Consider the following 25,378-nt stretch of genomic DNA (forward strand, 5'->3'; position numbering starts at 1 on the left):
TCATCATGTGTAGAATTTTTAAAAAGGGATTGCCATTTCCTTAAGTTTCTTGTTTTTGATATAATTACTGCATTTGTTACTCTTTTCATACTGAAGGAGATCGATGCCATAACAGCTCCTCAGCCTGCAGCTCCTGTAGGAGCTTCTGCTCCACCTCCAACTCCACCTCGACCAGAGCCAAAGGAAGCAGCAACATCTACCCTTTCTTCTACTTCAAATGGAACAGACTCCACCCAAACATCTGGATGGCAATATGATACTCAGTGTTCACTGGCAGGAGGTAAACTTGATCCTTTGATTTTAAAAGAAAAGTAAAATCCTTAAAGGGATTCTAGGCATTCACTTTTCTTTTCTATTCGTTTTTTTTTTTTTTTTTTTTTTTTGAGATGGAGTCTCGCATGTCACCCTGGCTGGTGTGCAGTGGCATGATCTCGGCTCACTCCAACCTCCGCCTCCTGGGTTCAAGCAATTCTCCTCCTTCAGCCTCCTGAGTAGCTGGGACCACAGGCGCACGCTGCCACACCTGGCTAATTTCTCTTTTGTATTTTAGTACCGATGGGGTTTCACCATGTTGCCCAGGCTGGTCTCGAACTCCTCAACTCGGAAAATGAGCCTGCCTTGGCCTCCCAAAGTCCTTGGATTACAGGTGTGAGCCACCGCTCCCGGCTGGCATTCAGTTTTCTAAAGATGAAAGCCCAGAGGCTTTAACTTTAGACTTTAAGATTCTTTTATTTTTATTTATTTATTTTTTATTTTTATTTTTTTTTTTGAGACTGAGTTTCACCGTTGTTACCCAGGCTGGAGTGCAGTGATGCAATCTTGGCGCACTGCAACCTCCGCCTCCCACATTCAAGCAATTCTTCTGCCTCAGTCTCCCGAGTAGCTGGGATTACAGGCATGTACCACTACACCCAGCAGATGTTTTGTATTTTTAGTAGAGACGGAGTTTCACCATGTTGGCAAAGTTGGTCTCAAACTCCTGATCTTGGGTGATCCACCTGCCTTGGTCTCCCAAAGTGCTGGGATTACAGGTTTGAGCCACCACGCCCAACCTGCCTCGGTCTCCCAAAGTGCTGGGATTACAGGTTTGAGCCACCACGCCCAACCTCTGTCTTTTTAAATAAAGCATGTCGAAGATGGTAGGTAGGATAGTCGGCTCTGAAAACTTGTAGGATGTAATTTTTTTTTTTTTTTTTTTTTTTTTGAGACAGAGTTTCACTCTTTTTGCCCAGGCTAGAGTGCAATGGCACGATCTCGGCTCACCGCAACCTCTGCCTCCCGGGTTCAAGCGATTCTCCTGCCTTAGCCTCCCGAGTAGCTGGGATTACAGGCATGTGCCACCACCCCAGCTAATTTTGTATTTTTAGTAGAGACGGGGTTTCTCTGTGTTGGTCAGGTTGGTCTTGAATTCCCGACCTCAGGTGATCCACCTGCCTCGGCCTCCCAAAGTGCTGGGATTACAGGCGTGAGCCAACGTGCCCGTCAGGATGTAATTTTTATCTTTTAAAAAGTAATTGCTTATCCTTGCCGGGTAAATAAGAAAAGCCATGATATTCAGAGTATTTTAGGTAAATTTTTGGACCAGCAAACTGCTTTTTTCTGTTTGTTTGTTTATTTAGAGACGGAGTCTTGCTCTTGTTGCCCAGGCTGGAGTGCAGTGGTGTGATCTTGGCTCATTACAGCCTCTGCCTCCCCAGTTCAAGTGATTCTCCTGCCTCAGCCTCCCAAGTAGCTGGGATTACAGGCATGCACCACCATGCCCAGTTAAATTTTGTATTTTTAATAGAGACAGGGTTTCTCCATGTTGGTCAGGCTGGTCTCAAACTCCTGACCTTAGGTGATCTGCCCACTTTGGCCTCCCAAATGCTGGGATTACAGGCCTAAGCCACTGCATCCAGCCAAACTTTAAAAAAAAAAAAAAAAAAAAAAAAAAAAAACTGTGTTCAAAGGTGACTCTAAATGGTAGGTATTAAGAAAATAATTCTTGGTGTTAGGCCAGTGGTTCTCAACCGATGTTGGGGGGTGCCCCTAGGGGATATTTGACAATGTCTGTTAATATTTTTTATTGTCACAATGTAGGAGGCAGGGTGGACGGGAGTGCTGCTGTTTCTGGTGGGCGGAGGCCAGGGGTGCTGGCCTGCACATAGGATTGCGCCCCACAACAAAGACCTGTCTGCCCAAAATGTTAACAGTGCAAAGTTTTGAGAAACTGTTAGGTGATTGTGGCTTTTGAGCTTATATGTAAGCCAGAATTGTAGGGGGATTTGTGCTTAAAATTTGTTTTATTTTCTTCTAGTCGGAATTGAGATGGGAGATTGGCAGGAAGTCTGGGATGAGAACACAGGATGTTATTACTATTGGAATACACAAACAAATGAAGTGACTTGGGAGTTACCCCAGTATCTTGCCACCCAGGTACAGGGATTACAGCATTACCAGCCCAGGTAAGAATTAATTTTAAAATGAAATTGCCTAGAAGGAAATTGAAAGTCTTATCTTTTGCTGTTAGTATGTGTCTTATATTTCTCTTGCTAAGTATATATTTTTTTAGTTCTGTGCCAGGTGCTGAAACTAGTTTTGTGGTAAATACAGACATATATTCTAAGGAGAAAACGATTTCTGTTTCCAGTAGTAAAAGTGGACCAGTCATAGCTAAGCGAGAAGTTAAAAAGGTCAGTATTGAAACTTGTTTATTTTCAGATCTAATAATCATTGCTCTGAGCACAGGAATGGAAGCCTTCTCTTAATATTTTGTGTCATACATGTGAAATAGGATAAGTTTCATAAGCTTTCACTTTGTTTCACTTTGTTTCTGCATATTATGTAGCCTTTATAGCAGTTACTCAAGTTCACTTTTTCTTTTCTGTTTTCTTTTTTTTTTTGAGACACAATCTTGCCCTGTCACTCAGGCTGAAGTGCAGTGGTGTGATCTCAGCTGACTGCAAGCTCCGCCTCCCGAGTTCACCCCATTCTCCTGCCTCAGCCTTCTGAGTTGCTGGGACTGCAGGCACCCACCACCATACCTGGCTAATTTTTTGTATTTTTAGTAGAAATGGCGTTTCACCGTGTTGGCCAGGATAGTCTTGATCTCCTGACCTCGTGATCCGCCCACCGTGGCCTCCCAAAGTGCTGGGATTTTGGGCCTGAGCCACTGCACCTGGCATTTTATTTTATTTTATTTTTTGATACGGAGTCTCGCTCTGTCGCCCAGGCCGAGTGCCAAGTTCCATCTCGGCTCACTGCAACCTCCGCCTCTCGGGCTCAAGAAGCGATTCTCCTGCCTCAGCCTTCTGAGTAGCTGAGATTACAGGTGCCTGCCACCATCCTTGGCTAATTTTTGTGTTTTTATTAGAGACAAGGTTTCACCATGTTGGTCAGGCTGGTCTCGAACTCCTGACCTCAGGTAATCTGCCTGCCTCGGCCTCCCAATGTGCTGAGATTACAGGCGTGAGCCACTGCACCCAGCCCACTTCACTTTTTCTTTGAGAGCTTTAGGGTATCACAGAGGCCTCTTGGATCATTGCAAAGGACGCGGGAGCAGCGGTCCAGTCAGGGACTTCACGTAGAATCATTCTATTATTTTTGGGATTCCATATATAAGACATTTTAAAAATAAAAAGATAACTACTTTAAATTGAAAACTACTACAGGTTGAGTATTTCTTAATTGAAATGCCTGGGATCGGAGATAATTTAGATTTTGGATTTTTTTGAATTCTGAAATATTTGCATTATACTTACCAGTTGCATATTCTTAATCTGAAAATGTGAAATCTAAGATGCTCCAATGAGCATTTCCTTTGATCATCATGTCAGTGCTCAGTTTCAGATTTTGGATTTTTCGGTAACGGATATACTATATTAGTGAAACTTGAGCATTTCTGTAGCCTAATTAGTAAGAAAAGTAAGTGATATTCCTTAGGGAGTGTATATTGAATTCCAATTTATCTTCAATTTTAAAGACTTTTTTGCCTCAAAATATATTTTAATTTTAATTTTTTTAAATTTTGAGACAGTGTCTTGCTTGGTTACACAGGCTGGAGGGGAGTGGCGTGATTTCAGCTCATTGCATCCTCCACCTCCCAGTTTCAAGCAATTCTGCCTCAACCTCCTGAGTAGCTTGGATTACAGGTGCCTGGCACAGCGCCTGACTAATTTTTCTATTTTTTTAAGTAGAGATGAGGTTTCACCAGTTGGTCAGGCTGGTCTTGAACTCCTGACGTCAAGTGATCCACCTGCCTCAGACTCCCAAAGTGCTGGGATTACAGGCTCAAGCCACTGCCCTTTCTACTTACTTATTTTTAAGACAGGATCTGACTCTGTGCCCTAGGCTGGAGTATGGTGGCATGATCATGGCTCACTGCAGATTTACTCTCCTGAACTCAAGCAGTCCTGCCTCAGCCTCCTGAGTAGCTGGGACTACAGGTGTGCACCACCTTGCCTGACTTTTTTTTTTTTCTTTTAGAGATGAGGTGTCACCATGTTGGCCAGACAGGTCTCAAACTCTGAGCTCAAGTGATGCTTCTGCCTTGGCCTCCCAGAGTGCTGGGATTACAGGCATGAGCCACTGCGCTTGGCCCAGGAATTGTTCACTTTAGTCTAAATCACCTTCATGGCATACTTACTAAATTTTCTTATCAGGCCAGGCATGGTGGTTTATGCCTGTAATCCCAGCACTTTGGGAGGCTGAGTTGGGCATATCACCTGAGGTCAGGAGTTCGAGACCAACCTGGCCAACCTGGTAAAACCCTGTCTCTACTAAAAATACAAAAATTGGACCTGGTGTGATGGCTCACGCCTGTAATCCCAGCACTTTGGGAGGCCACGGTGGGCAGGTCACCGGAAGGCAGGAGTTCGAGACCAGCCTGGCTAACATGGTAAAACCCCGTGTCTACTAAAAATACAAAAAAAAATTAGCCAGGCTTGGTGGCTCTCGCCTGTAATCTCAGCTGCTCGGGAGGCTGAGGCAGCAAAATTGCTTGAACCCGGGAGGCAGAAGTTGCAGTGAGCCAACATCACGCTTTGCATTCCAGCCTGGGCAACAAGAATGAGAGTCCGTCTCAAAAACAGAAACATAAACAAAAATTAGCTGGATGTGGCTGTGCATCCCTGTAATCTTAGCTACTTGGGAGGCTGAGAGGCTGGGAATCGCCGGAACCTGGGAGGCAGAGGTTGCAGTGACTTGAGATCATGAAACTGCATTTCTGGGCAACAGAGTGAGACTCTCTCAAAAAAAAATTCTCATCATACAGAAGAAGGTAAAGATTTACCCAGTCGGCCAGGCGCGGTGGCTCAAGCCTGTAATCCCAGCAGTTTGGGAGGCCGAGACGGGCGGATCACGAGGTCAGGAGATCGAGACCATCCTGGCTAACACAGTGAAACCCCGTCTCTACTAAAAAATACAAAAAACTAGCCAGGCGAGGTGGCGGGCGCCTGTAGTCCCAGCTACTCGGGAGGCTGAGGCAGGAGAGTGGCGTAAACCCAGGAGGCAGAGCTTGCAGTGAGCTGAGATCCGGCCACTGCACTCCAGCCTGGGTGACAGAGCGAGACTCCGTCTCAAAAAAAAAAGAAAAAAAAAAAGATTTACCCAGTCATGTTACGAGCTGACAAGATACTGATCTTAAATCTACCTCTGCTTACTACTAGTCTACCTTTTGACATTCTGAGAATAGCAGAGAGGATATATTTGAATCCTACCTAGAACTAGGCTCTAATTCGATCAGTGTCTGTCTAAAGTAGTAATGTAATGGTATAAATATATACTCACCTGTTGGGAGTAAGTGGTTTTGGCCGGGCGTGGTGGCTCACGCCTGTAATCCCAGCACTTTGGGAGGCTGAGGTGGGCGAATCACAAGGTCATTAGTTCAAGACCAGCCTGGCCAACATGGTGAAATGCCGTCTCTACTAAAAATACAAAAAATTAGCTGGGCGTGGTGGTGGGCGCCTGTAATCCCAGCTACTTGGGAGGCTAAGGCAGGAGAATAGCTTGAACCCAGCAGGCAGAGGTTGCAGTGAGCCAAGAGTGTGCCACTGCACTCCAGCCCAGGTGACAGTGCAAGATTCCATCTCAAAAATAAAAAGCGGGGAGGGGGGTTTTACTTTGGGTATTCAGCTACTGAAAACAGTTAATATGAACAATTGAATGTGTGTGCAGGTGAGATTTGTTTCAGAATTACATGAAACTAAATTATTTTGTTCTCTATAGGAAGTAAATGAAGGAATTCAGGCTCTCTCAAATAGTGAGGAGGAGAAGAAAGGGGTGGCAGCATCGCTACTTGCTCCTTTATTGCCTGAGGGAATAAAAGAAGAAGAAGAGAGATGGAGAAGAAAAGTAATTTGTAAAGAAGAGCCAGATTCAGAAGTAAAAGAAACAAGTACAACAGTAGAAGAAGCAACAACAATAGTAAAGCCACAGGAAATTATGTTGGACAATATAGAAGACCCTTCTCAGGAGGATCTTTGCAGTGTTGTCCAATCTGGAGAAAGTGAGGAGGAAGAGGAACAAGATACCCTTGAACTGGAGCTAGTTTTGGAAAGGAAAAAAGTAAGCTTTTGAAAGTTACTTGTAGTATGTTTTTTCCTCAGTACTACTCAGTACTACTCAGGGATCATTGTGCTTGACTTACAACCATTAGTGGGATTTTGTTTTTCTTATCCCATCATGTAGGTATGTTGAAAGTTATGCAGCAAAACTTTTTTGGTCCTTGATGATGCTTTTGGGTTATTGGGGGAACTCGCCCCCAGTATTTCAACATAGGTTCTTTCTATTTTCCATAAGTGTCAGCCTTCTGAGAAATAAAGAGAAAGAGTACAAAGAGAGGAATTTTACAGCTGGGCCGCCGGGGGTGACATCACATATCAGTAGGACCGTGATGCCCACCTGAGCCTCAAACCAGCAAGTTTTTTATTAAGGGTTTCAAAAGGGGGGAGGGAGTATAAGAACAGGTAGTAGATCACATGCTTCGAGGGCAAAAAGGAGACCTACTAATAAGGGTCTGTGTTCAGCAGTGCATGTATTGTCTTGATAAACATGTTAACAGAAAACAGTGTTGGAGAGCAGAGAACCTGTCTGACCACAGATTTACCAGGGCTGGGTTTTTCCCCACCTTAATAAGCCTGAAGGTACTGCAGGAGACCAGGGTGTATCTCAGTCCTTATCTCAACCGCATAGGACAAACATTCCCAGAGCGGCAGTTTATAGACCTCCCCCCAGGAATGCATTCCTCCCCCACGGTATTAATATTAATATTCCTTGCTAGGAAAAGAATTTTGCAATATCTTCCCTACTCGCACATCTGTTTATAGGCTCTCTGCAAGAAGAAAAATATGGCTGTTTTTGCCTGACCCCACAGGCAGTCAGACCTTATGATTGTCTTCCCTTGTTCCCTAAAAATCACTGTTATTCTGTTCTTTTTCAAGGTGCACTGATTTCATGTTGTTCAAACACATGTTTTACAATCAATGTGTACAGTTAACACAGTTATCACAGTGGTCCTGAGGCAACATATGTCCTCAATTTAAGAAGATAACAGGATTAAGAGATTAAAGTAAGACAGGCATAAGAAATTATAAAAGTATTATTTGGGAACTGATAAATGTCCATATTAAAATGAAATCTTCACAATTTATATTCCTCGCCAAGGCTCCAGCCAGTCCCTCTGTTCGAGGTCCCTGACTTCCCGCAACAGGTAGTCGATAATCAATAGAGTCTTGACGTTGCTTAGACTTATACAAATGGGTACCAGGAAAAAAATAGAAAGAATGAATAAGACCTACTATTTGATAGCACAGTAGGTTGACTGTAGTCAATAATAACTGTATATTTTAAAATAACTTTAAAGAATGGAGTTGGATTATTTGTAACTCAAAGGATAAATGCTTGAGGGGATGGTTTTCCCATTCTCCATGATGTGCTTATTTCACATGGCATACCTGTGTCAAAACATCTCATGTATCCCATAAATATATATACTTACTATGTATCCACAAAAAAATTGGCAAAATTAAAAAATAAAAATAGAGTGAGTAGGCCGAGTGCAGTGGCTCATGCCTATAATCCCAGGACTTTGGGAGGCTGAGCAGGAGATCACTTGAGCCCAGAAGTTGAGACCAATGTGAGCAGCATATCCAGATACCATCTCTTATAAGGAAAAAAAAAAAACACGTGTAATGACATGTGCCTGTAGTCCCAGCTACTTGGAAGGGTGAGGTGGGAGGATTGCTTGAGCAGAGGAGGTTGAAGCTGCAGTGAACCATGATCATGCCACTGCACTCCAACCTGGGCAACAAGGGAGATCCTATCTCCAAAAAAAATGCTTTCCGTTCTCAAAGGATTTAAATTTGAACAACATAGTCATGGCTATTATTCTGATTAGACATATTAATAAGCAATTAACTAACTTAATTGTCATGTTCTTTGTAGGCAGAGTTGCGAGCCTTGGAGGAAGGAGATGGTAGTGTGTCAGGGTCTAGTCCACGTTCTGATATCAGCCAGCCAGCATCTCAAGATGGAATGCGTAGGCTTATGTCTAAAAGAGGAAAATGGAAGATGTTTGTTCGAGCTACCAGTCCAGAATCTACCAGCAGGAGTTCTAGTAAAACTGGACGAGATACTCCAGAAAATGGAGAAACTGGTAATTTGTGCTTCACATTAAACTTTAGAGTTGAAAGATGTAGAGGGGAAGGAAACTCTTCCTTTTTTTGTTTCCTCTTCAGCAAAACAGGAGATTGTACTTTTACTCTTTGGGAGAAGTGCTGGGAAGGAAGCTTCCATCCACTTCTCTACCTTTTCCAGATCTATTTTCTAGTAGAGGAGTGAGAACCTGAGAGGCTGACATCCACTGGGTGGTGGTGTTTTCAGAACCCAGTCCCATTTCTTCTCTCTGTCTACATTGCCCAGCCTCTGTGTGGGTGAGTAGAGAGTTTGATTGTGTCATGAGGACCCAAGTTGGTCCTCAGGGTAATGAGGACCTTACCCTTCATTCATGATAAGAGATCCTGCTGCATTTTTTAATCTATTTTCAGAAATCTGTGGATAAAGCTAATATTTTAATCTTCATTTGACCCTAATTCATTCTTTTTTTTTTTTTTCCTTTTTGAGACAGAGATCTCACTCTGTCGCCCAGGCTGGAGTACAAAGGCGTGATCTTGGCTCACTGCAACCTCTGCCTCCCAGATTCAAGCAATTCTCTTACCTCAGCCTCCTGAGTAGCTGGATTATAGGTGCCTGCCACTGCGCCTGGCTATTTTTTGTATTTTTAGTAGAGACGGAGTTTCGTCATGTTGGCCAGGCTGGTCTCGAGCTGCTGATCTCAGTTGATCTGCCGACCTCCCAAAGTGCTGAGATTACAGGTGTGAGCCACCGCTTTCAGCTGTGGCCCTAATTCTGTAGTGGAAAGTTAGCAGTAAGATAAGGACCCCAAACCTCAGTTGAGTACACCTAGAAGAAAATACTTTTATGGATCATGGTTCAAAAACAGCCCAATGCTGTGTCACAGGAAGCTGAGGCAGAAGGATCCCTGAATCCTAGGAGTCCCAGGCTAGCTGGGCAACATAGCAAGACCCCTATTTCTTTTTTTTTTTTTTTAAAAAGGAACAAAGAACAAAACAAAAAAAAAACGGTGATAAATAAAGGCAGACATCCTTGTTTGAATTTTTTTCCTTTTTATTTATATTTTTTGAGACAGAGTTTCACTCTTACTGCCCAGGCTGGAGTGCAGTGGTGCAGTCCTGGCTCACTGCAACTTCTGCCTCCTGGGTTCAAGTGATTCTGCTGCCTCAGCCTCCTGAGTAGCTGGGATTACAGGCTCCTGCCACTATGCCCGGCTAATTTTTGTATTTTTCAGTAGAGATGGGGTTTTGCCTTGTTGGCAAGGCTGGTCTCGAACTCCTGACCTCAGGTGACCTGCCCACCTTGGTCTCCCAAGGTGCTGGGATTACAGGCATGAGCCACCACCCCTAGCCTGAATTTTTTCTTTTCAGTTGGCAGTGTGGAAGAACATAAAGGAAAAATCTGTAAATCCTCTTTATCTTTTCATTATTCTCACCCCCTACCCCTGTGGTCCTTTTTTTTTTGGAGACGAGTCTTGCTCTGTCCCCCAGCCCAGAGTGCAGTGGTACGATCCACCTCCCGGGGTCAAGCAATTCTCTGCCTCAGCCTCTCAAGTAGCTGGGAATACAGGCACATACTACCATGCCCAGCTAGTTTTTGTGTTGTTAGTAGAGATGGGGTTTCACCATGCTGGCCAGGCTGGTCTCAAACTCCTGACCTCAGGTGATCTGCCTACCTTGGCCTCCCAGAGCAATGGGATTACAGGTGTGAGCCACTGCACCGGGCTATTTTCTCTGTCCTTTACATACATATATCCTTCCAGACAATGTTCTTTATATACGTTTACAGTTAGGTATGTATGAGTGTGTTTATGTGTATATATGTAAATTTTACCATACATGAGAGCATATAGATTGTTAGGCAACATGCAGTTTTCACTTAACAACGTGCCTTAAAAATTGTCGTTCATTGGTTAAAACTGAGTGGTGTAGATCTGTGTATTTAACTCTGCCCACTATTGATGGACATTTAAATTGTGTCCATGTTTCACTAAAAAAATTGTTGCATTTGTACTATGAAAAAAACCCCTATAGGGCACTCAGATGTCCATCAGAGGTATCATAGATAAATTGTGGTGCATTCTTTTTTTTTTTTAATTTTTTGTATTTTTTTGAGACGGAGTCTTACTCTGTCACCCAGACTGGAGTGCAGTGGCATGATCACTGCAGCCTCCACCCTCCAAGTTCAAGCGATTCTCCGGCCTCAGCCTCCCTAGTAGCTGGGATTACACACGCCTGGCTGATTTTTGCATATTTAGTAGAGATGGGGTTTCACCATCTTGGCCAGACTCTTCTGGAACTCCTGACCTTGTGATCCACCCCCCTTGGCCTCCCAAAGTGCTGGGATTATAGGCGTGAGCCACCGTGCCCAGCCTTGTGGTATATTCTTAGAAAGGACTACTAAGCAGCAGTGACAAAAGGAACGTACCGTAGTTCTGTGCATCATGTGGCTTAATCATAGAAACAATAATATTTACTTTCGGAGGGCAAAGCAGGAAGATCAGCTGATGCCAGGAGTCAAGACCAGCATGGACAATATAGCAAGACACCATCTCTAAAATGTTTTTTAAAAATTAGCCAGTGTGGTTGCACACGCATATAATCCCAGTACTCATTATGTTGAGGGAGGAAGATAGCTTGAACCCAGGAGTTTGAGGCTGCAGTGAGCTATGGTTACACCACTATACTCCATCCTGGGTGACAGAGCAAGACCCTGCCTCAAAAGAAAAACAAAAAAAAAGACTGGCTTATGGTGACTCACACCTGTAATCCCAGCACTTCGGGAGGCCATGGTAGGTGGAGCACCTGAGGTCAGGAGTTCAAGACCAGCCTGGCCAATATGGTGAGACATGGTGAGACTCTGTCTTTACCAAAACTACAAAATAGGCTGAGCGTGGTGGCACATGCCTGTAATCCCAGCTACGTGGGAGACTGAGGTAGGAGAACCGCTTGAACTGGGGAGGCGGAGGTTGTGGTGAGCCGAGATGGCGCCACCACACTCCAGCCTGGGCAATAGAATGAGACTCCGTCTCAAAAAGAAAAAAAAAAATGGTGGCTGGGTGCGGTGGCTCACGCCTGTAATCTCAACACTTTGGGAGGCCGAGGCAGGCAGATCATAAGGTCAGGAGATCAAGACCATCCTGGCTAACACAGTGAAATCCCGTCTCTACTAAAAGTATAGAAAATTAGCTGGGTGTGGTGGCAGGTGCCTGTAGTCCAGCTACTCAGGAGGCTGAGGCAGGAGAATGGCTTGAACCCAGGAGGCGGAGCTTGCAGTGAGTCGAGATTGTGCCACGGCACTCCAGCCTGGGTGATAGAGCAAGACTCTGTCTCAAAAAAAAAGGAGTGAAAAACAGTTATGTTGAACAAAAAAAGCCATGGAAGAATGCATATGTTAATATTCTATGTATATAAATGCAGGAATAAGCAAAAATATTGTGCTTTGGCTGGTTCACACCTGTAATCCCAGCACTTTGGGAGGCCAAGGCAGGCAAATCACTTGAGGTCAGGATTTTGAGACCAGCCTGGCCAACATGGTGAAACCCCATCTCTACTAAAAATACAAAATTATCTGGACCTGGTGGTGCTCGCCTGTAATCACAGCTACTTGGGAGACTGACACAGGAGAATCACCTGAACCCAGGAGGCGGAAGTTGCAGTGAGCAGAGTTTGTGCCACTGCACTTCAGCCTAGGCGACAGAGTGAGACTCTGTCTTAGGAAAAAAATATATAAATATATATGTATATTGTGCTCAAAGATCTATCCATGAGGAAGCTAAAGGAATATAATGACTGACACCATGAGGGTAGAGGTCATGTCTGGTGTGGTTGTGATGGCAGAGAAGCCCGGGAAGACTCAATAGTAACATATTAATATTTTGATATTTTAATAAGCCATGTTATACTTTTTTTTTTTTTTTTTAGATGGAGTCTCACTCTGTCACCCAGGCCGGACTGCTGTGTCACAATCGTGGCTCACTGCAACCTCCACCTCCTGGGTGCAAGCAATTCTCCTATCTCAGCCTCCCTAGTAGCTGGGATTACAGGCGCGCACCACCATGCCCAGCTAATTTTTGTATTTTTAGTAGAGAAGGGGTTTCACCGTGTTGGCCAGGCTGATCTTGAACTCCTGACCTCAGGTGATCCACCTGTCTCTGCCTCCCAAGGTGCTGGGATTACAGGCGTGAGGCACCACGCCTGACCTATTTACTTGAATTTTTGTTTCTTTTAAGAGACAGGATTTTGGCATGGCTCACGCCTATAATCCAAGCACTTTGGGAGCCTGAGGCGGGCAGATCACCTGGGGCTGGGGGTTTGAGACCAGCCTGACCAACCTGGAGAAACCCTGTCTCTACTAAACAAACAAACAAAATACAAAACTAGCCGGGCATGGTGGTGCATGCCTGTAATCCCAGCTACTCGGGAGCCTGAGGCAGGAGAATCGCTTGAACCCAGAAGGCGGAGGTTGTGGTGAACCGAGGTCGCGCCATTGCACTCCAGCCTGGGCAACGAGCAAAACTCCCATCTCAAAAAAAAAAGGAGACAGGATTTTACTCTGTCACTCAGGCCGAATATAGTTGACATAATCATAATGCAGCTTTGAATTCGTGGGCCCAAGTGATGCTCTTCCCTCACCCTCCCAAAGTACTGGAATTATAGGCTTGTGCCACCTCACTGAGCTGATTTTATTCTTTATATTATATGCATTTGTTATGCTGTTTCACAATAAATAATACCGTGGTAACATCCTGGTGAATGTATTTTATGTACATTTTAGTTCACAACAGTAAAGATTCCTAGTGGTAAATTGCTAGGTCAAAGGGATATGTGCATTCTAATTTCATACAGCCTGTGTACTTGCCCTCCAAAACATTCTAGTCTTTAACTCTAGCCATCCTTAAAATTGTTAAATTCTTGGACCTGCCACCAGATAGAAGACTTTTAATATACAATGGCATTAAAAATTAATAAATGGGGTCGGGCATGGTGGCTCACGCCTGTAATCCCAGCACTTTGGGAGGCCAAGGCGGGTGGATCACGAGGTCAGGAGATAGAGACCATCCTGGCTAACACGGTGAAACCCCGTCTCTACTAAAAATACAAAAAAGTTAGCCGGGCATGGTGGCGGGCGCCTGTAGTCTCAGCCACTCGGGAGGCTGAGGCAGGAGAATGGCGTGAACCCGGGATGCGGAGCTTGCAGTGAACCGAGATCGCGCCACTGCACTCCAGCCTGGGCAACAGAGCGAGACTCCATCTTAAAAAAAAAAAAAATTAATTAATGGAATTAGTGGGAAGATTTTGTTTCAGACAATTTGATAATAAAGAGGGAATATTAATATTAATGATCAGGTAAAAGGAGAGCCAGGCTATTATATTATAAGGTTAAGGACTTAATAAAAAGTTTTAGGCTGTATGCAATGGCTCATATCTTTAATCCCAGCATTTTGGGAGGCTGAAGCAGGAGGATTACTTGAGTCCAGGAGTTCGAGACCAAACTGGGCAACATAGCAAGACTTTGTCTCTGCTGAAGAACAAAAAATGAGACTGGAGGAGGTCAAGACTGCAATGAACTGTGATCACACCAGTACACTCCCACCTGGGCGACAGAGTAAGACCATGCCTCAAAAAAACAAAGAAAGCCAGGTGCTGTGCCTCACACCTGTAATCCCAGCAGCTTGGGAGGCTGAGGTGGACAGATCACTTAAGGCCAGGAGTTTGAGACCAGCCCGGCCAACATGGCAAAACCCTGTCTCTACTAAAAAAAAAAAAAACAAAAACAAAAAAAACAGCTGGGCATGGTGGCAAATACCTGAAGCCCCAGCTACTTGGAAGGCTGAGGCAGGAGAATTGCTTGAACCCAGGATGTTGAGGTTGCAGTGAGCTGAGATAGCTCCACTGTTCTCCAGCCTGGGCAACAAAGATTCCATCTCAAAAAAAAAAAAAAAAAAAAAAAGTTTAGAATATTAAAAGCCATTTAAAGTCACATTTTTACTTCTAATCCTGAAGATGAAGGATTAACCAAAGTCACAGCTCTCACATTTGAGGTATTTTTAGCTTTTTTAATTATTATTTTCTAGACGGAGTTTTGCTCTTATTGCCCAGGCTGGACTGCAGTGGTATAATCTCGGCTCACTGCAACCTCCACCTCCCAGGTTCAAGCGATTCTCCTGCCTTGGCCTCCTGAGTAGCTGGGGTATTACAGGTGCCCAGCACCACACCCAGCTAATTTGTTGTATTTTTAGTAGAGACAGGGTTTCACCACGTTGGCCAAGCTGGTCTTGAACTGACCTCAGGTGATCCACCTGCCTTGGCCTCCCAAAGTGCTGGGATTACAGGCGTGAGGCACCGTACCTGGTCATTTTTGGCTTTTTAAACTGGCAGTCATTTATTTTATTTATTTATTTATTTATTTATTTTTATTTTTTGAGACAGAGTCTTGCTCTGTCACCCAGGATGGAGTACAGTGACACGATCTCGACTCACTGCAACCTCCGCCTCCTGGGCTCATGCCATTCTCCTGCTTCAGCCTCCCAAGTCGCTTGGGCTACAGGCGCCCACCACCATGCCCAGCTAATTTTTTGTGTTTTTGGTAGAGACGGGGTTTCACCGTGTTAACCAGGATGGTCTTGATGTCCTGACCTTGTGATCCGCCCGCCTTAGCCTCCCAAATTGTTGGGATTACAGGCGTGAGCCACCGCGCCTGGCCTATCTGGCAGTCATTTAGACTGTGTGAATTAGTTTGGGTATGCAGGTGTTACGAAGCAAAGATAAAAGAGTTCATATTGTGTGCTCTGTTTAAGTTGGTAGACCTCTTCTCTTTTGGAGATTCCCATTACCAATAGACATCAGCACCAACTAAATAGGTGGGTTCAATATAGATGTCTGTAGGTCTTCACCAGTTTAGGAAGGAAATTACCAGATGGTTTGAAAATGATGCAGGCTGGGCGTGGTGGCTAATGCCTGTAATGCCACTACTTTGAGAGACCTAGCTGGGCCAGTCACCGGTCAGGAGTTCGAGACTAGCCTGATTAACATGGTGAAACCCTATCTCTACTAAAAATACAAAATTAGCCATGCTTGTAATCCCAGTTACTTGGGAGGCTGAGTCTGGAGAATCACTTGAACCTGGGAGGTAGAGGTTGCAGTGAGCTGAGATCACGCCACTGTACTCCAGCCTGGGCAACAAGAGCAAAACTACATCTCAAAAAAATACTAATAATAATGATGCAGCCTGGATGCAGTGGTTCACGCCTATAATCCCAGCACATTGGGAGGCTGAGGCAGGCGGATTGCATAAGACCAAGAGTTCGGGACCAGCCTGGGCAACATGGTGAAACCCCGTCTCTACTAAAAATACAAAAACTGGCTGGACATGGTGGCGCCTGCCTGTAGTCCCAGCTACTTGGGAGGCTGAGGTGGGAGGATCCGTTGAGCCTAGGAGGTCAAGTCTGCAGTGAGCTGAGATCATGCCACTGCACTCCAGCCTGGGCAACAGAATGAGACCCTGTCTCCAAAAGAAATTATAATGCTAATAATGTTGCTCTTTTGAGCACCTTACCCTGCAACTTGTTAAAGAATTCTTACATATCCCAGGTTTGCTGTCTAGCTATTGTAAGTAATTGAAGCAGTGGTATTCTGGAAGAGAAATTAGAAAAGGTGTTAAGGAGAAGGGGAAAGCAGAAACTTCAGGGTAATTTGATAGACTAAAGTAAATTTTACTTATAGATGTATTTTAAGAAAGTTGATTATAAAGGATTTTTTTTTTATTTATTTATTTTCTGAGATGGAGTCTTATTCTGTCTCCCAGGCTGGAGTGCAGTGGCACAATCTCGGCTCACTGCAACTTCCACCTCTCAGGTTCAAGCAATTCTACAGGCGCGTGCCACCACGTCCGGCTAATTTTTTGTATTTTTAGTAGAGACAGGGTTCAACTGTGTTAGCCAGGATAGTCTCGATCTCCTGACCTTGTAATCTGCCCACCTCCAAATGCCAAAGTGGTGGGATTACAGGCGTGAGCCACTGCGCCTGGCCCTGAATTGTTTTTGGGTTATAAAGACAGTAGGCTGACAAGTTTGAAGAGTTTTAACAAGTAAGTAAAACAGGCAAGAGAGAACTAATAATCATTTGCAGATATCTGCTATGGGGGAAGATGTATATAGTGCTCTATAAGTATTGGTACTTTGGTTTAATTTTACATGTTTTCTTTTACAGCAATTGGTGCTGAAAATTCAGAAAAAACAGATGAGAATTCAGATAAAGAGGTGGAAGTAGAAGAATCTCCAGAGAAAATAAAAGTACAAACAACACCAAAAGTAGAAGAAGAACAGGATTTGAAAGTATGTATATTACTTAATGCAACTTGACAAATTTTTATTATTATTATTATTATCATCATTATTTTGAGATGAAATCTAGCTCTGTCACCCAGGCTGGAGTGCAGTGGCACGATCTCGGCTCACTGCAATCTCTGCCTCCTGGGTTCAAGCTATTCTCCTGCCTCAGCCTCCCCAGTAGCTGAGATTACAGGCGTGCACCACCACTCTCAGCTAATTTTTGTATTTTTCGTAGAGATGGGGTTTCACCATGTTGGCCAGGCTGGTCTCGAACTCCTGGCTCCGTGATCCGCCAACGTTGGCCTGCCAAAGTGCTGGGATTACAGGCGTGAGCCACTGCGCCCAACTCGCCAATTTTTTTTTTTCTTTTTTTTTCCCCCCTAAGGCGGAGTCTTGCTCTGCCACCCAGGCTGGAGTGCAGTGGCCCGATCTTGGCTCACTGCATCCTCCGTCTCCCAGGTTCAAGCAGTTCTTCTGCCTCAGCCTCCTAAGTAACTGAGATTACACCACCACACCTGGCAAGTTTTGTATTTTTAGTAGAGACGGCATTTCACCATGTTGGCCAGGCTGGTCTCGAAATCTTGACCTTGTGATCCACCCGCTTTGGCCTCCCAAAGTGCTGGGATTACAGGTGTGAGCCACCGCACCCGGCCCAATTTTTTTTTTTTAATGCCAGTTATTATTAAACTGCTTTCTGTTAAGTAGTAAAAGTAATAGTAATGTTTCCAAACCTAAATTGTTTACTTGGTTAGATGAAAAGATCATATTTAAGCCTGAAATAATTAATTACAAGGCTGACTTGATACTGAGAAATTATCTAACATCCTAACTGCTTAATTGCTTTCTTCAAATTAAGCCTCTGTTTGAGAAGCAGTAGCTTATAGGCTTCTCTAGTTTGGGAGAAAAGTCACAGATTTAATTCCGGTGTGCAATACTTGTCTTTACACAAAGGCAAATTTAGTTTGAATTGCATTTCTAACCTAATCTCATGGGAGAGTTGGACCAAATAAGTATTGGCTATTTAAGGGTGGTCTGTTGGAAAAACCACTTAACATGTTATTTTGACTTGAAAGAGTATCCAATTACTAGTTAGGGAACAACCAAGTAGAAGGGACTGGGATAATTAATTTTGTTTCAGGCTTCAGCACGTGGCTAATATAAGCAATTAATGGATAAATGGCAATTTGACAATATTGGTATTTATATCATTCAGGATCTATTTTTTCCAGCTTTGTTGAGCTATAATTGACTATACATATATCTTGCATGTACTATGTCATAATTTGTTTTATATGTATATTACGATATGATTATCACAAACAAGGTAAATTAACTTATATATCACCTTACCTTGGAGAGTTGTCTTGTGTGTGTATGTGGGGATAACACATAAGATCTATACTCTTAACAAATTTCAGGTATCGTTAACTGTAGTCACCGTGCTGTGCTTTAGATTTCCAAATTTATTTTATTTTATTTTATTTTATTTTATTTTATTTTATTTTATTTTATTTTATTTTATTTTATTTATTTTTTTTTTTTCTGAGGCAGAGTCTCGCTCTGTCGCCAGGCTGGATTGCAGTGGCACAGTCTTGGCTCACTGCAACCTCCACCTCCCGGGCTCAAGTGATTCTCCTGCCTCAGCCTTCCAAGTAGCTGGGACTACAGGTGTGCACCACCATGGCCACCTCATTTTTGTATTTTTAGTAGAGATGGGTTTTACCATGTTGGCGAGAATGGTCTCTATCTCTTGACCTTGTGATCTGCCTGCTTCAGCCTCCCAAAGTGCTGGGATTACAGGTGTGAGCCACCACACCCGGCCCCAAAATGTATTTTATAACTGAAAGTTTATATTCTTTGACCAACATCTCCCCATATCCACCTGTCTCCAGCACTTGACAACCACCATTCTAATTCTACTCTTTGAGTTTAGCTTTTTTTTTTTTTTTTTTTTTTTTTTTTTTTTTTTTTTTGAGACAGAGTCTCGCTCTGTCGCCCAGGCTGTAGTGCAGTGGCCGGATCTCAGCTCACTGCAAGCTCCGCCTCCCGGGTTCACGCCATTCTCCTGCCTCAGCCTCCTGAGCAGCTGGGACTACAGGCGCCCGCCACCTCGCCCGGCTAGTTTTTTTGTATTTTTTAGTACAGACGGGGTTTCACCGGGTTAGCAAGGATGGTTTCGATCTCCTGACCTCGTGATCCGCCCGTCTCGGCCTCCCAAAGTGCTGGGATTACAGGCTTGAGCCACCACGCCCGGCCTGAGTTTAGCTTTTCAAGATTGGGATCCATTTGCAACTATTGAATTCCATATTGTATTAGAATGCATTATGATGGGCTGGGCACAGTGGCTCACATCTGTAATCTCAGCACTTTTGGAGACTGAGGCAGGAGGCTGACTTGAGACCAGGAGTTCAGGAGCACCCTGGGCAATAGCAAGACCTTTGTCTAAAACAAAATAATTGTTTTGAATAATTTTTAAAATGCATTGATTATGTAGATATGGTATTTGATTTCTGTCATTATTTGTCACTTTGTTATGTGTATGATGTTACTATAAATTAGAATTTTATATTCTGGATAACTAAATACAGCTGTTGAGGGAAGGCTGTTTATAGGCAGACCTATATTTCTGATGTCTATAAGAATAAATGAAGGATTGTACATAATACAGAAAATGTTACAGATTCTAGTTTTACTTTTCTTCTTTTCTGCATTGTAGTTTCAGATTGGAGAACTGGCAAATACCCTGACAAGTAAATTTGAATTTCTAGGCATTAATAGACAATCCATCTCCAACTTTCATGTGCTGCTCTTACAGACTGAGGTAAGTTTTTTTTGGCGTAAACAGTAAGTGAATGAAATGCTGTATGTGTTACAACTCTGTCTTGCTTACATTTTAAGCCTAAATTTAAATTTTTAGCCTTGAAGCATATTTGAGCCAACAATCCAAGAAATAAAACTGTATTAACCAAAGCACAGTAAATAGATTTTTTTTCTCACAAATTAAAATTAAATTCTGATGGTCAGATGAGGCCATGTAATGTTGAAGGTACTTTGTAATGTTAAAGCATTATAAGTCTGTTTAAAAAGAAAAGTTGAATCCTATTTATAACTTACATACTTTACAAAATGGCAGGGCAGGATTAGGTAAGGAGCTCCTGTAGGAAGCTGACTAATTTCCTTAAGAACTGAACCCTTCCCTTGGCCAGGCATGGTGGCTCATACCTGTAATCCCAGCACTTTTTGGGAGGCCGAGGCAGGTGGATCACCTAGGGCAGGAGTTCGAGATCAACCTGACCAACATGGTGAAACTCCACCTCTACTAAAAATACAAAATCAGCCGGGCTTGGTGGCACATGCCTGTAATCCCAGCTACTCGGAAGGCTGAGGCAGGAGAAGGGCTTGAACCCAGGAGGTGGAGGTTACGAGCAGAGATCGCTCCACTGTACTCTAGCCTGGGTGACAGAGCCAGAATCTGAGTCCATCTCAAAAGAAAAAAAAAAAAAAAAACTGAACCCTTAACTGATTACTAACAGTACTGGAATAAGTGAACTATCTTCCCAAAAAAAGTAAAACTACTGGGGAAACCAATCTTAATAAATCCAAAGGGGAAGACAAAACTACTACTCATTTTCACACATACTGGAGAGTTGGTGGTGTAAAAAATATCCTAGAGCCCAATTTCATTTTTCAGAACTCTGTCGTGTACTTAAGATTTTTTTTTTTTTTTTTTTGAGATGGAGTTTCGCTCTTGTCACCCAGACTGGAGTGCAATGGCACAATCTTGAATCTTGGCTCATCGCAACCTCCGCCTCCCAGGTTCCAGTGATTCTCCTGCCTCAGCCTCCTGTGTAGCTGGGGTTACAGGCGCCTGCCACCACGCCCAGTTAATTTTGGTATTTTTAGTAGAGACAGGGTCTCACCATGTTGGCCAGGCTGTTCTTGAACTCCTGACTTCAGGTGATCCACCTGCTTTGGCCTCCCAAAGTGCTGGGATTACAGGCATGAGCCACTGCGCCCGGCCTTAAGATTATTTTATGAGATGAAGATGCGGTTTATTTTCCTCTCCGGTCTACTCTCCTGCTAGAGCATAGGGATATAGTCTTGGAGCAGAAGGCTTATATCCCCTTTGCCTGTGTCTCCTGACATACAGTAATAAGTCTTTAACTTATTTTTCTGTTTATTCTAGACTCGAATTGCAGACTGGCGGGAAGGGGCTCTTAATGGAAACTACCTTAAACGAAAACTTCAGGATGCAGCAGAACAACTAAAACAGTATGAAATAAACGCCACTCCTAAAGGCTGGTCCTGCCACTGGGACAGGTACGCACTCTTCTCCCCTTTTCACCTTTCACCTTTGACATCTCAGACATGATTTGTGATCACCACCATCTGACGACATGACAGCCTGTCTGGAGACTGAGAGCAGCTGCAGTTAGCGGTGCTGGGCAGGCAAAGCACCGCAAGCACAAAGTTTGGCCAGCCACACATTGGAGAAACAAAAGCAGTGTTTAAAGTGTACCATGTAACGGATTTTTTCCCAAGATATGGACAAAGCTGGTTTTTACTCTCCAGAGTGTTGCACGGAGTAGGGCGGGCTTGGGGGTTAAGCGCATGCGAGAGCTCTGTGCGCTTTACAGGACCTCTGGAAGCAACTACTCCTGATTAACCTCGGTGAAGTTAAGGAAAACTTCGTGGCTGAAGATGTGAATGAAGAACAAGATTACTATCCTCTGCCAGCAGGTCAGATGAAAACATTTCTTTATATATTTGGCTTTTCTTGATTTTTTTTTTCGTTATTTGAAATCTTTGCTCTTTTATTTTTCAGCTCCCAGATCCTCTCCCTCTCTTTAGCTTTCACTGTGTTTGATATCAAGAATATGAAATGTGAATTCCACGGTCCAAGAGGGGAAGAGTCACCTTTCACAAACTTCGTTGTTCTCTTCTTTGGAAGGGAAATTAGTGTTCTAGGCGATTGAGTCCCTTCATTAATGAAACTTGAAACCCTGTTATGCATTGGCAAATAACAAAAAAAGAGAAAAATGTTTTCTAAGTCTCATCTGTTGGAGTGAGAGGGTTCAGGGCTGTATTCACAGAGTTGCTGGCAGTGCAAATAGCTTTGAATTATCCTTGGTTCTCCATTCTCAGTTGTCAAAGCTCTTTGTTGCCTTTGTGAATAGCAGTCCATTAAGAGGTTCGTCCCTGTGAGAGCAGACTGCTGTCCTGGGACAGGACCAAATGGAAGTGTCTTTGTAGGAGAATGGGTTTTAAAACATGTGTTTTCTTTCTTGTAATTTAGGGATCATAGACGGTATTTCTATGTAAACGAACAGTCGGGCGAGTCTCAGTGGGAGTTTCCAGATGGTGAAGAGGAAGAAGAAGAAAGCCAAGCACAAGAAAGTAGAGATGAGACTCTTGCCAAACAGACCTTGAAAGACAAAACTGGCACTGATTCAAATTCTACAGAATCCTCTGAAACTTCCACAGGTGGGACAATTTACCTTGTACTAATTGCACAGAAATGACTTCAGAAGAAAAATCTTACTAATTTACATCATTAAAAGAACAGATTTTATGTCATAATAATATAAGCTTCTGATTGAGAATAGTGATGTGAACTAAAACAAGGAATGCATGAGTTATTATGGTTGGAAATCGACATACTATTGTTATCATGTATAAAACTATGCCCCAAAATGAAAAGAGAAGCCAATAGATTTTGATTTTAAAAGATTGTTTTATAACCATTCTATCAGGCCACTGACTAAACTGTGGGTCTCCAAAAATAGGAATGCTAATTAGTGCTAAAGAACTAGATAAACTATCAATATATGTGGCATGCTGAGATTTGTTCTACATTTCTATACAACACTTAGTCTGTTCATATTGCAACCTCATTTCTCACCTCCGCTAATCTTACACAAAGGGTGGTTGGTACAAATCAAAATGATATGAAGAAATGCCATTAGTGCTTGTTTCAGAGAAGCAAAATAGTTGATCATTAAAAATCACAAGCAATCTTCTCTGGTCTAAAACAATTGGCAATAGGATGGATCATTCCATTTTTAAGGTACTCTTAGAAGAATTTAATTTTTTAAAGGATAGGCTTTCATGCTCCTCAGTTCCTTTAAGGATCTGATAGCTCTTCAGAAGAGCCTCAACTTGACTGCCACATTATTAAAGAAGCAATTTTTCCCCCTTTCAATCTCTTCCTGGAATGACAAATATAAGTGAATAATGAAGCATACTCAAGACTTCAATTAACCTTTACCTTTTTTGTTTTTAGTTTTTAAAAATTTTCCAATGTATAAAGAAACTTCTACCTTTTAATCTTAAGAATTGGTAGCTATTTGTTAAACTGATGGCATATGAAGGCAAGAGTCTATGAGTCGTTTCTAAAGTAGTAGATCTTTGAAAATTTGGAAAAGTGAAATTTGTCAATAACAGAGTTAGGAGCTGAATTATTTTGTCTGATACTTATCCAAGTTGATGCTTGTACTCTACTGGCTCCCTGATCATAGTAGAAAAGCACTAGTAATGTACCAAATGAAACTGGTTGTGTGCCAGATGATGTTGTTAACTTCTTAAATAGCCTAGGAATCGTCAGCAGGTCACGTACAACTGCAGTGATAATTTTAGAACATAGCAGAAGGCCGATTTTATTCTACTTCACGTTTTAGAAGTGCATTTTTTCAACTTACGGGGCATTTTACTTCTCTTTTACATGAAGAGATTTTCTTTTGAATATTTTTCCTCTCTTTTGGTAGCAGTGATAGACATGTCTAATAATATATTGGTTCTTTTCGTTTGCTTTTTAGTAGTTAATGAACTGAAGAGGCTTGATCATGGTTCTGGATAGGTGGCTCCACTCCTGACCACTGTCAATGTCCCTTCTGTGTTCCACAGTTGAAAATGCCACTGTTACCAATTCTGAGTGTTCTGTGAACACTTGAGATTAGTATTAAGCTGTTTTCTCCTTTTATGACACACATAGTTGATGCTGTCTGGTAAAAGGAAGCTCTTGAGCCATTCCTATTTAATTAAAACAGAACTAGTTGTAGTGTAGGAAAAAGCCACTGGTAAAACAGATTATATTCTTCAGCCTCTCTTTATTGAGAACCCCTAGAATTGCAGGATAAACTTGATCTAAGTAAAATCCAAATCTTACACTAAGGTCTGTGAGATTTAAGAGCAATAATCAACAGTTCTAAGCCTAATAAAGAGAGCTCTTAATCAACTCAGTGGTGGTTAAAACCAGCTGTCTTTTAAAGAAGAGAAAAAACAAAACACAGCAATGCCCTGTCTCTTTAGAAAATTGTTTAAAAGTTAGCCAGGCATAGTTAGTGGCCCACGCCTGTAGTGCCAGCTATTTGGGAGGTTGAGGTGGGAAGATTGCTCAAGCCCAGGATTTAGAGGCTGTAGTGAGCCATAATTGAACCACTGCACTCCAGCCTGAGCGACAGAGAGCAAGACCCTGTCTCAAAAATAAAGTCGGGGAAGGAGTGCAAAATTAACTGTGAGAAGCCACGGAAGTTTCAACATTCTATTTATTTTTCTAAGTCATTTTTAATCATTATTTATTGTTTCAGTGTTTGACTTTAACATTATGATTTTAAAGATGGAGTGGGTTCTAAAGATGAGCTGAGTTCAAGATATCCAACATATCTATTATATTGGGCTTATGTCACTTAGGTGAAGTTTAGCTGCTTTTTCTTTTTAATCTCTATGGAACAATTTGTATAATTTCTTGCTTTAAATTGCTAAACTGAGCTCTTCATTCAAAATACTAAACAATAATTTCTGTTTGGGAGAAAATTAAGGAAGGCTTTCTATACATAGAAATAAAGATGCCTAAGCCGGGTGCAGTGGCTCATGCCTGTAATCCCAGTACTTTGGGAGGCTCAGGCAGGTGGATCACCTGAGGTCAGGAGTTGAAGACCAGCCTGGGCAACATGGTGAGACCCTGTCTCTACTAAAAGTACAAAAATTAGCTGGGCGTGGTGGCAGGCGCCTGTAATCCCAGCTACTCGGGAGGCTGAGGCACGAGAATCACTTGAACCTGTGAGGCGAAGGTTGCAGTGAGCCAAGATCATGCCATTGCATTCCAGCCTGGGTGACAGAGCACAACTCTTACCTAAAAAGAAAAAAAACGCCTAGAGAAACAAGATTCTTAGGTGCAGTGACTCATGCCTGTAATTCCAGCACTTTGAGAGTTTGAGGCAGGAGGATCACTTGAGCTCAGGAATTCAAAACCACCCTGGGCAACATGGCAAGACCCCATCTTTGCAAAATATTAGCCTAGCTTGGTGGCACAAGTATGTGGTCCTAGCTACTTGGAAGGCTGAGGTGGGAAGGATCACTTGAGCCTGGTAGGTTGAAGCTGCAGTGAGCTATATTCACACCATTGCACTCTAGCTTGAACAACAAAGTGAGATCCTG

The 25,378-nt window shown here is 42.9% G+C and overlaps 1 protein-coding gene across 4 annotated transcripts in view; it reads left to right on the plus strand.

Moving 5' to 3' along the window:
• FNBP4 (formin binding protein 4) overlaps positions 1–25,378 on the plus strand; it is a 53,843-nt gene that overhangs the window by 15,494 nt on the left and 12,971 nt on the right. For all 4 annotated transcript variants that reach the window (XM_073016272.1, XM_037999324.2, XM_037999323.2 and 1 more), the window contains 9 exons: positions 97–280; positions 2,297–2,444; positions 2,552–2,672; positions 6,205–6,543; positions 8,422–8,632; positions 16,821–16,945; positions 19,659–19,763; positions 21,129–21,262; positions 22,239–22,426. In XM_073016272.1, coding sequence (XP_072872373.1) covers positions 97–280; positions 2,297–2,444; positions 2,552–2,672; positions 6,205–6,543; positions 8,422–8,632; positions 16,821–16,945; positions 19,659–19,763; positions 21,129–21,262; positions 22,239–22,426 — 1,555 coding nt within the window. The remainder of the gene's footprint in view (positions 1–96; positions 281–2,296; positions 2,445–2,551; positions 2,673–6,204; positions 6,544–8,421; positions 8,633–16,820; positions 16,946–19,658; positions 19,764–21,128; positions 21,263–22,238; positions 22,427–25,378) is intronic.

The sequence above is a fragment of the Chlorocebus sabaeus genome, chromosome 1 (genome assembly GCF_047675955.1).
Source record: "Chlorocebus sabaeus isolate Y175 chromosome 1, mChlSab1.0.hap1, whole genome shotgun sequence".
Lineage (NCBI taxonomy): Eukaryota > Metazoa > Chordata > Mammalia > Primates > Cercopithecidae > Chlorocebus > Chlorocebus sabaeus.